Source organism: Hypanus sabinus, chromosome 8 (genome assembly GCF_030144855.1).
Source record: "Hypanus sabinus isolate sHypSab1 chromosome 8, sHypSab1.hap1, whole genome shotgun sequence".
NCBI lineage: Eukaryota > Metazoa > Chordata > Chondrichthyes > Myliobatiformes > Dasyatidae > Hypanus > Hypanus sabinus.
The window spans coordinates 166016569-166031460 of NC_082713.1; the positions used below are offsets into that span (position 1 = coordinate 166016569).

The window sequence follows — 14892 nt, forward strand, 5'->3', positions numbered from 1 at the left end:
ATCCAACCGATGGGAGGTGCCCTCAGTGTGAAGGTTGACCATGTCCACAAGGACTTGGTTGCTATAGTGATTGGAGATGCCTACAAAACAATGTATGTTACTGTCACCCTATAAGCAAAGACGCTCACGATTATTTCTCCATCTGCTGCCCTCAGAAGATCAAATATTGAGAGTTCTCACAGAGATCTTATTTTTTTAAAAAAAAAGAAACTCGCAACATGTTGCAAAGATTTCCAGCTCCAGCTTGAAAGATGTAAAAGTTGATTGTCCGGGTCTCAAGCAATGAAGTCCTCGTCCTACCTCGAGGACATCCTTACTCAAGCAGATTAAGATGGAACAAAGAGGATGGAAATAATCTACTGAGAGTTCTTCTGCCACCAACCCCATTTCCACTTGCTGCTTGTTGTATTCTAACATGGCTTCTCCCAGTCATGTTTTTTTTTTGTGAGTGGAATGCCTACTAACGCTCCCATGATTGAGTGCAAAGGGTTCATGCCTTGAAATCAGCAGAAAGTTCTCCAGCACCTGCCACACCAATCCCTATAGAGTTTTCTTAGCATTTCCCAACAGCCATGAGCAACAATTTGCAGGCTAGCTGTTAATTGGTTTATGCTCCTTTTGAGTAGTCATCAGGGGAGCCTTTCAGCCATTTGACGTTAGCTAATGGTATCAACTGGAGTATTGAGCTCTGGTTAGGCAGCACTACTTTTTCATGCTGTCTGATTACTTAATCTGCCTTAAATAAAGACAGAAAATGCTGAGAATACTCAGCTGGTCAGGCTGCACCTGTGGGGAGAGAAACAGAGTCAGCATTTCAGGTTCAAACTGAAAAGGAGATGAAAGAAATTTGCAAGGTTTCTTCAGAGCTGATGAAGACTCAAAGCAGTGACTCTGTTTTTCTTCCCGCAAAGCAGCCTGACCTGTTAAGAGTTTCTAGCATTTCCTGCTTTTGTTTTACATTTCCAGAATTGACAGGTTTTTTTAAAATGGATTTTCACTTAATCTGCCTGCTGTGCAAACTTTGAGTGAACCAAAACTCACCAAGGAGGTGGTGATGCCTTCACCAATGTGGTCCCTTTATAGCTTGCCCTACAAATTGTGCACTCACCTGCAATTGTAGCATCTAAAAACAGATTTAGATAGCTTTTGAGGCCACTGTTGGTCAGGGTCAACCATGGATGTTGTGTCCTAGCTGTCTAGATGTGCAAGCCTGGGTATTATGATATGGAGAGCAAGCTGCTGCACACGTAGCAAGCTCCCCCTCTCCATGCATCTGATGAACCCAAAGGAATGGCAGAGACTGATACAATTTGGCACCAGCAGCATTGCAGGAGTTGCCAGGCAGCTTTGAACTCAACGTAGGACCGCCTTAGGTACTCCAACTCCAGAATTTATACCCAAAACCCTCTCCATGAGTGGGTATAGCTGCAAGGCAGTGGAGGTTTGATATCAGAGTTTTCCTTCTCCTAGATGAGCTCCCAAACATGGCTGATGAGCCAATTTGCATGAAGTAACTGGTCTTAAGGTGCCAGTAACCCATCTTTGCCCCTTCTCCTGTCAGTAGAAGTGGTTTCGCCAGGCTTAGTATCTAAGCTACCCATGAAGACCAGGAGCAGGACTTGGTTGTCAGAGGCTATTTGAGACACGCACCCCCATTGTCCCCATTACCACCCCCAGCTACAACAACCTTAAGGAATCTTTTACGAGTAAGAAATTAGGAAAAAGAGGTAGAAATTTTGACAACTGAAACTCGTTTATTTCTGTAGATGGATTAGATGTTGCAAACTGATTGCAAAATGCGATCAGCATTTCTGCGTGAAATTGTACTGTATATGAATATGCGTATTTGGAGAGCAGGCTGGGTATGCAGCATTGTGATCGATATCATGATGCACTCTCTTGCCTCATGTTGTTCTTACTCAATCCTGTTCATCTTGTAATTTTACCATATAGAAATTACAATGTAAGAAACTAAGCTGAGTGTAATTTTTGGTGTTTAGTGTTAAAGTGTAATATTATAATAATATAGTGTAAAGGCAATCAAAATGAAAGGAACAGAAGAAATAGTTGAGGTACATTAACAATATTTAAAAGACACCTGGACAGGTACATGGAAAAGGTACATGCTATACTTAACACTAAACACCACAAATTACATTCTGCTAAGTTTCTTCCATTGTAATTCCTATATGACAGAACTGTGGGTGGACAGGTTTGTGGAGTTTAGCGGGATATGGGCCAGACTTTGGTGAAGGGGACTGGAGATGGTTCAAATTGGGCGAAAGGGTCTGTTTCTGTGTTTTATAACTCTACATCTATGACAGACATATAGATTTGCTATTGATAATTGCATTACAGCCAGTCGTAAAATCCTGATATTACAGCTTATCTCCACTCCATGATGAATTTGATTAGTTAGATCAGCTCTAATTAATGTTACCTTTAACAATTAACGTTGATCACTTCACCATCTCTAGAACATAGAACATACAACAGTTCAACACCTTTCTCCTTAACTACATGATATATTTGGATTTTTTTTTCTTTCAGTTTCTGTACAGGTTGAAGGAGAAACTTCAGTTTCAAATCAACCAGGATAAACAACAGCACCAACATATCAATCTTGCTTCCCTCCCTGCACAACAGCCACAACCAGAGGTTAAGGTTGCAAACAGTATGGTGCAGCCTGGTCCCATTTCCGGCACTGTGAGCGTTAACATCGATCCACAGGGTCAGTCCGCACCAGAGATCAAACCCTGCATGGCATCGGGTCCCTCGCCATTCAAAATGAAGCCTGCTTGTCTCCAGGAAAGGTAAAGTAAAACAGAATCTGTTAAAATGAGAAGAGAGTCTGTTCTTTGCTTTATGACCCACTCAGAGAAGAGCTTTTATCTATTTACGTGATTTGGATGTCACTGGCAAGTCTAACAATTTTTGTCTGTCCTCATTACTCCACAAATGTCAGGGTTCTTTACTGTCAACCTTTTGAGTCAAATATACAACAAATGTAGAAGCAAGAAGGATGGATGTTTTGTGACAATCCAGCAACTACCATTACAGAAGCTGGCATTTTAATTCCAGATTGATTTAAGTACTTCAGCTTAAATTTCTTGGCTGTTATGGTGGGACTCAGGATCAATAATCTAAATGTTAAACATCAGTCCAGTAACAACCATAGTGTTACTGGACCAAAATACAAATTAGCTTATACTATATGGAAGTTAACATCAGTTACAACTGATTATTGAACATCTTTTAGAATAGGTATTCCCAACCTTTTATGACATTGACCAATGGGTCTGCAGATCCGAGGTTGAGAACTCCTGTTTTAGAGGTTTCTTTCAGAAAAGTTTGATAGATTTGATTTCAATTAGGAACTGAAATAAAGTGTTGTAGATTGGGTGTCATAGAAGATGATGTCTTTCATCCAATCTATTGTTCTTCTTAAAATGCAAATGGAGGTTGGATGGCCTTTTAATAAAATTTGTTTAAGGGATACTGATAATTGCTGGCAAGACCACTACTTACTGACAACCCTGTTTTCTTTTGAGATGATAATAGTAACCATTGAATGGCTTTCTAGACCATGTGAATGTGAATTCACAGTGAGGCTAGACCTAAATTCAAATTAAATTCATTATCAAAGTACATATATGTCATCATCTACAGCCCTGTAGTTAATTTTCTTGTGGGCATACTCAATAACTCCATTAACCATGATAGAATCAATGGAAGACCACATACAACAGCATGGACAACCAGTGTACAAATGACAACACACTGAGCAAATACAAAAAGAAACAAACTAAGAAATAATAGTAAATAAGCAATAAGCATTGAGAACATAAGATGGAAAGTCCTTGAAACTGAGTCCATAACTTGTGGGAATTGTTCCGAATCGGGGGAGGTGAATTTGAGTGATCAATTGAGCCTGATAGTTGAGGAGTAATAACTGTTCCTGAACCTGGTGGTGTGAGTCTTGAGGCTTCTGTACCACCTCCCTGATGACAGTAGTGAGAAGAGAGCCTGTCCTGGGTGATGGAGGTCCCTGATGAGGATGCTGCTTTCCAGCAACAACACAAGTAAGAAATGCAGAACAATTTCCCTGAGGAACATCATTCTGCCAAATGGGTTTTCAACCATCTGGCATTTGCAGCCAATGTTACAGACGGTGAGTTGCAATTTCTCCATTGGTTTGATGAGATATTTCAGTATTGTTTCTTTAGACTTTTGGGCATATTAACCAGTAAAATGATCATCATAACACTGTGGCAGAATCCAAGACAGTGAGTTCATCAGCTGCAAGTAATTGTGAACAGTTTACTACCTTGTGGGAAGTGAACTAATAACAAATTGTCTGAAAAGAAATCAAATACCCAAACATTGGAGTATTGGCTCCATCTGTAAAGGGCAGTAAAGGACACTTGGTGCAGCTCGAGGATATGTGCCACATCCAAACAGAACAGTACGTGTAAATCTCGGACATCTCAGTAGCTGGATCTAGGGTATGTGCCACATCCAAAGAGAACACCCAGTTTCATTTTAATTAATTTGCTGTTCTCCTGTGGTGTAAGCCATATTGTTGGTCTCATGTTAATCTTCACATTGCAAATCCAAGGCTACACAATCCTGCGTCACTCTCATCACTATCAGATTTTTCATCAACAGCATGCAGATTAGTGCTCTTTTTTTCTTTGAAACTGTAACTTGAACTTCTTAATCTTCTTCTCTTTCCTGTACAGTCCAGTTATTTTTGTCTTTCTAACATACTGTTTGTATACGAGGGGTGATTGATAAATTTGTGGCCTAAGGTAGAAGGAGTAAGTTTAAAAAACCTAGCACATTTATTTTTCAACATAGTCCCCTCCTACATTTACACACTTAGTCCAGTGGTCGTGGAGCATACAGACCCTGGACCTCCAGAAAGTGTCCATAGATGAGTGATTGATAAGTTTGTGGCCTAAGGCAGAAGGAGATGAGTTATACAGCTCTCGTTACATGCACATGCAGTTCAGTTCTTTGAGTGATTATGCAGAAAGTTTGAAGTTAATAATTCATCAGTTAATAACTCATCAGGGGTAGTTGATAAGTTTGTGGCCTAAGGTAGAAGGAAACGCAAACTGCTTTGAATTATGATATTAAACAATTCTGTAATGTAAAAATGTATATCAGTGCTTTGTTCTTATTCACACCATAACTGGAGTGGAGGTAATGGAAATTGCACTGTAAATATTTTAGTGGAAGCATTAATGAAAGGAAGACCACTTTTACAGTGTTTAGGATTTTTAAAGAACTTTGCAGTCAGCATTTCCGATACAGTTCTTCGTGGTGATGCTAAAATCATTTCCTGCACTCTTTCATGCTTTCATTCTAATTTGTTTTATTTAAGGTTCCTGCAGTCATCAATTTAAAATACTGTCAGATCTTCCAGCTGCTTAAGCTTTTGTGAAAGGAAGTTAGTAGCAAAATAGGAAGAGAAAATATGTTAAAAATTTGCAATCCTAATTTGCAGAAACAATAGCTGGAGCAAACAGTTGCTTTGAAAGGGCGTCTTGCAAAATCCAAATTTCACTTTGATATTACAAGCATCCGGTCATGATTTTTTTTTGCATTAGTCTGAAAGATAACTTAAATGTTAGGAAAAGGATAGAGCATTGTAAGAATTGATCTTCATTGTGTTTTAATACGTTTCCATCACACAGCCTCATAAAGCCTACTCCTCCATTTAATAACGGCTGCATCACAGCCTGGTATCAAAACACCAAAGCCTTTGAACAGAAAATCCTACAAAAGGTAGTGGATTTGGCCCAGTATGTCACGGATAAACACTCCCAACCATTGAGCGCGTCTATATGAAACGCTGTTGTAGGAAAGCAGCATCCATCATCAGAGAACCTCACCACCCAAGCCATGTTCTTTTCTCGATGCTGCCATCAGGTAGAGAAGGTACAAGAGCCTCAGGACTCACACCACCAGTTCAGGAATAGTTACTACCCCTCAACCATCAGGCTCTTGAGCTAAGGGGATAACTACACTCTCTTGTCCATCCATTGAGATGCTCCCTCAGCCAATGATCTCACTTTAAGGACTCTTTATCTTGTTATCTCATGTTCTTGTTATTTATTACTATTCATTTATATTTTCATTTGCACAGTTTGTTGTCTTCTGAACACTGGTTGATCTTTCATTAATCCTCTCATAGGTTCAATTCTATAGATTGCTGAGTATGCCCATAGGAAAATGAATCTCGGGTTATATATGGTGAGATATATGTACTTCAATAATAAAAAAAAATGTTGAACTTTGAACTTCCTTTTATTCCCAGGTAACCCTTCACCCTCTTGCTTTTCAAGGGCATTTCTGCCTTGGAAATATTCAAAGGATCAACTTTGAGTTAAAGCATTCCAAAGGCTTACAATTCTCTAAGAGATTTTTTTTGCCTTATTTCCATATTAATTGCATGTTATAGATGGGTGGTGGGGTGGAGATACATCTCTACCAAGTGAGGCGTAAGGAGCTCCTTCCCTCTGCTAGCTTGCAGGTCACCCTTGGCCAAGGTGTAGCACCTGCTTAGCCCCCACCCCCGATCACGGTCGCATGAAGCCGTGGGAGCAGGTGGTGGATGGTCAGATGAGCAGCTGGTGCACATCAAATCCTGGTTCTGCGACCACTGACGCCAGGCAGACAATCTCTGAAGAGTATTGATAATGGCTGGAGTCACCCGTCTTGTAAAGACTCTGCCCAGAAGAAGGCAATGGCAAATCACTTCTGTAGAAAAATTTGCCAAGGACAATCACAGTCATGGAAAGACCATGATCGCACATGTCAATATGACAAGTCACATACTGATAATGATGATGTTATAGAGCCTTTACAACTGGAAACGTGCACTTCCCATCCAAACTGAGAAGAACATTCAGGATCTCATATGCTCCAATCAAGTCAGCTCCTCCTCTTCAAATCTCCAATGGATGTAAGCCTAGAATGTACAATCTTCCTTCACAGACAACCCACACTTTCCAGGTGTTATCTAGTAAACCTCCTCTGTGCTGCTTCTAAAGCATTAACCAACATAACAACATCCTGTATTGCACTTCAGATGTGGTTTCTCCAATAGCTAATATAACTGAACCAAAACATCCCGATTTACATAGTTAATTTCTATAGAAATAAATGAAAATGTATAAAAATATGTTAAAATAGATTTAAAAAAACAATCGAATTGATTAGCTTTCTTAATTAATTACTCCACCTGCATACCTGCCTTTTGCAAATCATGCATTGGAATATCTGATCTCCTCGCTTTTCAGAGCTCTGCAATGCCTCACCATGTTGTTCATATACTGCTTTTAATTTTTCTTGCCAAAATGTATATTGTACTCTCGTTTACACCTTGTATTAGCCTCCGACAACCAAGTCCAGCTCCTAACCTTCATGTGTGGCTTGACTACTAAGTATTGCGGAGCCATTTCTACCGACAGGAGAAGAGGCCAAGGCAGGTTACTGGTGCCTCAAAACCAGTCGCTTCTGGCAGATGAGGCTCATCAGCCGTGGTTGGCAACTCATCTAGGAGAAGGAAAACTCTGATCTCAAACCTTCACTGTGTTGCAGCTACACCCAATCATGGGGAAGGGTTCGGGAATGAACCCCGAGGGGAAAAATTGGAGATCATGTCCCTAACGTAGTCCTATGTTGAGTTCAATGCTGATTGTCAACTCCTGTAATGCTGCTGGTGCCAAACTGTATCGGCCTCTGCTGTTCCTTTGGGCTCATCAGGTGTGTGAAGAGGAGGAGCTTGCTACATGGACTAAAGTTTGCCCTCCATATTGTACTGCCCAGGTTTGCGTATCTAGACAGCTAATACGCAGCATCCGTGGTTGACCCTGACCAACTGAGCCTCATATCTTGTAATCAGAAGTTCTAACAGCAATCGCTGCAGAGATTCTCAATCCATAATTTAGAGAAACAAAGCAGTAAAAGGCCTTTCCAGCCCAGTGAGCCCACGCTGCCCAATGACACATATTTGATCAATAAACCAAACTAACCTGTAAATCCTTGGGGTCTGGGAGGAAACTGGTGCACCCGGAGGAAACCCAAGCTGTCATGGAAAGAACATACAAACAGCCTCCTTACAGATCGCAGAGGAACTGAACCCAGTTTGCTAGCACTGTAATACAGTAACGCTAAATGCTATGCCACCATGTCTTCCCAATCTGTAGTTCTGTGTATCTAAAATCTCCTCTATCTCCAATTAAATGTTGACCACAAAGTCCCAGCATTGGCTCTTCCAGATCCAGTTTCTTCAGTAACTGTTTTGCTGGGCCGTTGATATGACATTTCTGACAGCGTCTCCTGCAGTGTTCTGGATAAGCTATTTAGCTTGTCAATGATTGTAAAATATGCATCAAGAGCTTTGCAGTCATTTTGTAATTTGCATTGTCTTAGCACATCCTCTACTTATGTTTAATTAGCAACTCACACTGTGAACATTTAGCAGTGTAATGAAATAGTGCTTCAATACAACGTCCAATTCATTGCACAAAAGCAAACTCAGTGGATGTTGAAATGAACCACCTGGATTATTGCTTTCTGACAGATCATGAATCAACATCTATACATATATATAATTTACAAATTAAAAATACTCTAAAAATCAGGAGGCATCTTTAAAGAGATGTTTCAAACCAACAGTCTTCTATCAGAATGTATACAGTTTGTTGAAATAGTTCGCTTTCCAGATCTACAGTCTTGTATCAGAATGCATATGGTTTGCTTTCTTCGAAACGCCAGGAGTTTCAATGCATTCACTATGTGAAGCTGCTTTGAGAAGGATTGGAATGGTGGTAAATTCTCATTGTTGAGAATGTGGGGCAGATTCTACCACTCTTGCCCCATTTGCTTGCCAGAATCCCAGCAGACTGAGAGGGGTACCTTGGCAAAGCAATGGTGGGAGAAGCTTGGCAGGAAAATTGCTGCAAGTGAGTTGGTCATTTCATCACAACGAGTCAGATGACACGGCAGGGTTTTGAGCACTGCTTTTACAGGAAAGACTAATTTGTTAAACCCTGTAAACAGAAATAACTCTTGATTTCAGAAAGGGTAAGGTGAGGGATCACACACCAGTCCCCCATAGAGGGATCAGAAGTGGAAAGAGTGAGCAATTTCAAGATCCTGGGTGTCAGTATCTCCGAAGATCTATCCTGGGCCCAACATATTGATGCGGCTGTACAGAAGGAATGACAACAGTTATATTTCATTAGGAGTTTGTGGGGAACTGGTATGTCCCCAAAGGCACTCACAAATGTACTGTGGAGAGCATTCTAAATGGCTGCTTCACCGTCTGGAATGGGAGTGGGGGCGGCTACTGCACAGGACCGAGAGAAGCTGCAGAAAGTTGCTCCATGCAGAATTGTGACATTTTATGCTTCGGTCCCTCCTTCTGTTTGGCAATACTGCAATATCACATGAGGCTACTGTTGACACTCACATACAACATGATAACAACAATAGCAATTAATAGCAGAAACTAACAGACTGCTTCCAATGTAAACAACTGCACGTCCCAATTATTCTTGGCCTGAAATCCTTTATTCACTTACAAGCAGCGGGCATCACTGGCAAGTCAGTATTTATTACTGATCCCTAATTACTGTTGGGGAGTTGGTAGTGAACTATCTTCTTAATCCCAATGGTTGACACGGTGCAGCTATTCCCACAGGGCTGGGCATTCCAGGACACAAAAGCAGCTAACAAAGGGCATTGTGTTTCCAAGTCAGATTGATGTGTGACTTGGAGGCGTTCCCATGTCCTTGTCTTTCTAGGTGGTGAGGTGACAATCAGGCTAGTTGCTTTGCCCTGGATGGTGTTGGGCCTTTTTGAAATTGATGGAGCTGGACTCATCAGAGAAGTGGAGAAGATTCCACGCTTCTTCTGATAAGAGGGTGGCATGGTGGTGTAACAGATTGCTGTTCCTCTCAGAATCTGTGGCACATCAGGCAGCCATCTTGCTGTTTCTTTAGCATTTTTGTCTGGTTTTTTTTATGAGGCCGATTTGCTAGCTTGACACACAACCCAGCATGGATGGAAAGTGTACAAGGAGCCGGCTGGATTCAAACTCAGGACCACTTGCCTCGAGTTCTGCTGTGTATGGCACTACACCACCACCCTCCTGTGTAACAGTTAACATTTTACAGTGCTAAGATCAGCATTCAGTTCCTGCCACTGTCTGTAAGGAGACTGTACATTCTCCCCGTGACCGCATGGGTTTCCTCTGGGTGCTCCAGTTTCCTCCCGTATTCTAAAAGACATACTAATTAGGGTTAGTAAGTTACGGGCATGCTAAGTTGGCACTGGGCGCTTGGCAACACTTATGGGCTGTGTTGGTTGTTGACACAAACAACACACTTTACTGTCTGTTTCTATGTTTTGATATACATGTGGCAAATAAAGCTAATCTCTCTTTAGATTTGGGTGGAAATGTGGTCAAGCATAGAGGTGGATCACTTGCCATAGGATATTCACCTGTTCCTGTAGTCACAGTATTTGAATTTCTGAGCTCTGGTTATTCTCAGGATGTTGATGTTAATGATGCGAGATGCGGCAATGATGTCACCATTGAATGTCAAAGATAGGTTGCAAGGCTTTTTTTTGGACGTAATGAATGCCTGGCAGGGACATGTTCTGAATACTACTTGCCATTTACCAGTCTATGCCTGATGTTGTCTTACCAAAATTGCATAATGAAGGCAACTTGTTTAAAAATAATGGCCTTTATATTTCACGATGAATACCAATTGAGGAATGATGGAGCCTTCTTCAACTGTTTCTCTATCATGAGATACATTTTAATTATCGCCTTCCATTGAAATTAATTTCTAGGCAAGTTGCCAAGGCAACTGTGTAAAATGTATGATATCAAAGTATAAATGCAATACAGTAACTAAATTATTAGACTGATAACCCGGAGGGCTGGATTAATTAGATTAACTAGACCCAAGCTCAAATGCCATCATAGCCACAAGGAAAGACTCTTAGCCTCACAATCTAACTCTTTATGACCTTGCACTTTATCCTTTACCTGCACTGCACATTTTTGATAGCTTTTACACTTTATTCTGCATTGTGATTGTTTACCTTGTTCTAGCTCAGGGGTTCCCAACCTTTTTTATGCCATGGACCAGTACCATTAAGCAAGGGGTCCATGGACCCCAGTTTGGGAACACCTGTGTCTAGCTCAATGCACTGTGTAATGATTTGATCTGTATGAACAGCATGGTTTTCACTCTATCTCGGTACATATGACAATAATAAACCAATACCAACGCCAATGGAATTTAAAATCAGTGAACAATCTCAAATTTACAGAAGAGCAGTTTGATGATTTCAAAGCTGTCATAGAAATGAATCTGGTTCATTACTACCCTTTGAGAGTGGATATCTTCAAATTTTCCACCAGTTGGAATTTACAGAAGGTGGAGAATGGAAGCCTAGAAGGGTGAAACCCTATCCCAAAGAGGCATTGAAAATTCAATTCAATTCAACCATACATGAATACCCATGAGTACAGCCAAAGGAGACAGCATTACTCTGGGGTCACGGTACAAAACACTGACAACAATCACACACAGTACAAAGCACTCATAGATTGGAAGCACATAAAGATATTTGTAAGATAAAACAACCCAAAAGAAATCCAGACCTGAGCCATAAATTCTGCAGAAGTCTGTCGTTGACCACAATACAGCTTGCCTTCTGCTGAGCAAACACTGGGGGGCAGCACTGACTCCAGCCTGGATGCCGCTCCATCCTGCCCCCCACCCCCCCCCCCCCCCCCCCCCCCGGTGGAGAGCCTCTCTCCTGGTGGCTGTAAACAGGCAACACCACGGCTTGAGGCCTAGTCTTTGCACACCAAGGATAGCAAACACACATAGGATATCAGTAAAATACAACCATGCGAAAAATATAATTGTTTCAGAATTAGTACAGTGATGAGTACATCTGCTTTTGCCTGAAATGTCATGAGAGCCATTGGCCTCACTATTACTTTAGACTTAACTGGTTGTATTTTACATCTTCAGACCCCAATATTGTGCATATTTGAAGGTGAATTTTCTCTAATGTGAGTTTCAGACACCAGATGTTCCCTGCCAGAAGAATTTTCCTTTCCAGCCTGTAATTATTAAAATTTTATGGCTCATTGCGGTGAAACTTGGCTCAAGTTAGAACATTCTATATCATGCTTTCTGCAGGCAGCGGAGAAGTGAAATTCTTTGCTTTAGTCAGAACTTATAATTTAGGAGATTTTTGATTGGGGTAGGAAGCCCCTACAGCCTGCAGATAACAAATGACACAGTACTAGATAGAACTGAACTGAACTGAACACGTCCAGACTCTTTTCAATGACTTTGTGGTTTGATATTTTATATTCTTTGTTTCTCACTTTTTTGCCATTTCCGTGACTTGGTCCCTTTTTGTGCACTGGGGGTTTGATGTTTCTCTTTGAACAGGTTCCATGGTTTTTTTCCTTTGTTTCATGACTGTCCGCAGGGAAGACAAATCTCAGGGCTATATACTGCAAACATACTTTGATAATAAACGTACCTTTGAAATCTGAGATTGATTACCTTTTGTCATCAATTTGCACAGTAAAAATTTGCCTGTTACATTTCCTATATCAACAATGATGGCTGTATTTAAAAAAGAAACCTCACTGGGTAAAAGCAATTTGGGATATTGTGATACTGTGAGGAGCACTAGATCAAAGTAAATCCATTCTTTCGTTGGGTTTTGTAATCAGCCAGTGAATATGGTTTTCTTTTATATGCAAGATAACAATGACACAGCAATAAGAAACTGTCTGTAAGATATCAGTAGTCTGAGGGATATTGTTTATCTTGTGGACTTCTACTTTTAGAAACAGGTATAATAAAATTATTGGCTCTGTTTGAGATGGAAAGTCCAAAAATTCATAAACTTTATAATGAATTGAAAGCACGTGAATTAGATGAAGCATTCCCCACCCTCGGCATCTCGAGCCATTTGCTAAGATCCTCTCTGTAACCTGAGCTCTGCGTTCCCATAATTTAAAGTATGTAAATTAAATAAGTAGTAAAAAAAAAGTAATGAGGTAGTGTTCATGGGTCCAATGTCCATTCAGTAATTGGATGGCAGAGGGGAAGAAGCTGTTCCTGAATCATTGAGTGTGTGCCTTCAGGCTCCCATATCTCCTCCCTGATGGTAGTAATGAGAAGAGGGCATGTCCTGGGAGATGGAGTCCTAAATGATGGATGCCAGCTGTTTGAGGAATGACTCCTTGAAGATGTCCTTGATACTGGGGAGGCTAGTGCCCATGATGGAGATGACTGAGCTTATTATGACTGCAACCTATTTCATTGGATCCTGTGCAGTGGCCCTGTACACCAGACGGTGGTGCAGCCAGTTACAATGCTTTCCATGGAACATCTGTAGAAATTTTCGAGTGTCTTTGCCAACATCCCCAATCCCCTCAAACTCTGAATGATATATAGCTCCTGTCGTGCCTCCTTTGCAGATGTGTTGATATGTTAGACCCAGGATAGTTCCTCAAGGCCATTGACAACCAGGAATGTTAAATTCCTCACTCTTTCCACTTCTGATCCTTGTATGAGGACTGATATGTGTTCCCTCATCTCATCCTTTCTGAAGTCCACAATCAGTTCTTTGGTCTTACTGACGTTGAGTGCAAGGTTGCTGCTGGGACACCTCTCAACCAGCTGATCGATCTTCCCTCTTGTACGCCCAATGTAACCTCCTTGCTCCATCACGTTATTGCTGGGTTGGTTCTATAAGCAGTTTATGGCTCTTGAGAAGGTAAATTGAATGGCAAATACTGAGATAACAACCTACAGTAGAGAATGTTAAAAGGGAGGTGTCACTATAAATCATGAAATGGGAAGTAATGTTTGCGGAAAGGGAGTACCTATCCTCTGTTTTTAATAGTTAATTAGATATTCACCACTTCACCAGAAAGTTCTCATCTTTTTATCAAGTCTTGCATTACTTCTGAAAATTAATTGGGAACCAAGAACTTTGTTAATAAATCTGAAAATGATCTACATCGGTTTGTGGCAACATTGAGAAATTCCTTACTGTTTTTGATAAAAGCATATTAGCGGCAACAAGCATAGCTTGCAAAAGTAGCCATGTTTGTTAGAACTCTGGAAAGGTTGACCTTAGTGTATTTTGTGCTTATCCAGCTATGTGTTTTCATTGCTGGATTACCAGTGAGCAGTTCCCATTCCTCTCTGCCATGCTTTACTGGAGATCTGTGGAAGTTGCACTCACTCACAGAACACCATCATTATGTACCATGTCACACAATACATGACGTGGGCAATCACAGTGTCTTGCCCATCATTGTTCTTGGCAAATTTTTCTACAGAAGTGGTTTGCCATTGCCTTTTTCTGGGCAGTGTTTTTACAAGATGGGTGACCCCATTCATTATCAATACTCTTTGGAGATTGTCTTCCTGGTGTCAGTGGTCACATAACCAGGACTTGTGATATGCACCCACTGCTCATACGACCATCCACCCCAAGCTCCCATGGCTTCACATGATCCTGATCGTGGGGGGGGTGGGGGGGTGCGGGGTGGTGGTTGGTAAGCAGATGCTACACCTTGCCCAAGGGTGACCTGCAGGCTAGCGGAGGGAAGGAGCACCTTACACCTCCTTTGGTAGAGATGTAACTCCACCCCACCACCCTACTTACAGAACAGTTGTGCATGAACAGCATACAAAATCGGAGCAGATTTAGGACAGTCAGCCCCATAAACCTGCTCAACAGGATGACTCGCATTGGTAACATTTTCTTGCCTTTTTCAGGTGTCCCTTCATTCTTTTAAAATCTAGAAGT

The 14892-nt window shown here is 41.2% G+C and overlaps 1 protein-coding gene across 1 annotated transcript in view; it reads left to right on the top strand.

The window, feature by feature from the left end:
* Positions 1–14892, top strand: part of LOC132397689 (receptor-type tyrosine-protein phosphatase R-like) — a 271111-nt gene that overhangs the window by 78939 nt on the left and 177280 nt on the right. The window contains exon 6 of the mRNA XM_059976458.1: positions 2551–2813. Coding sequence (XP_059832441.1) covers positions 2551–2813 — 263 coding nt within the window. The remainder of the gene's footprint in view (positions 1–2550; positions 2814–14892) is intronic.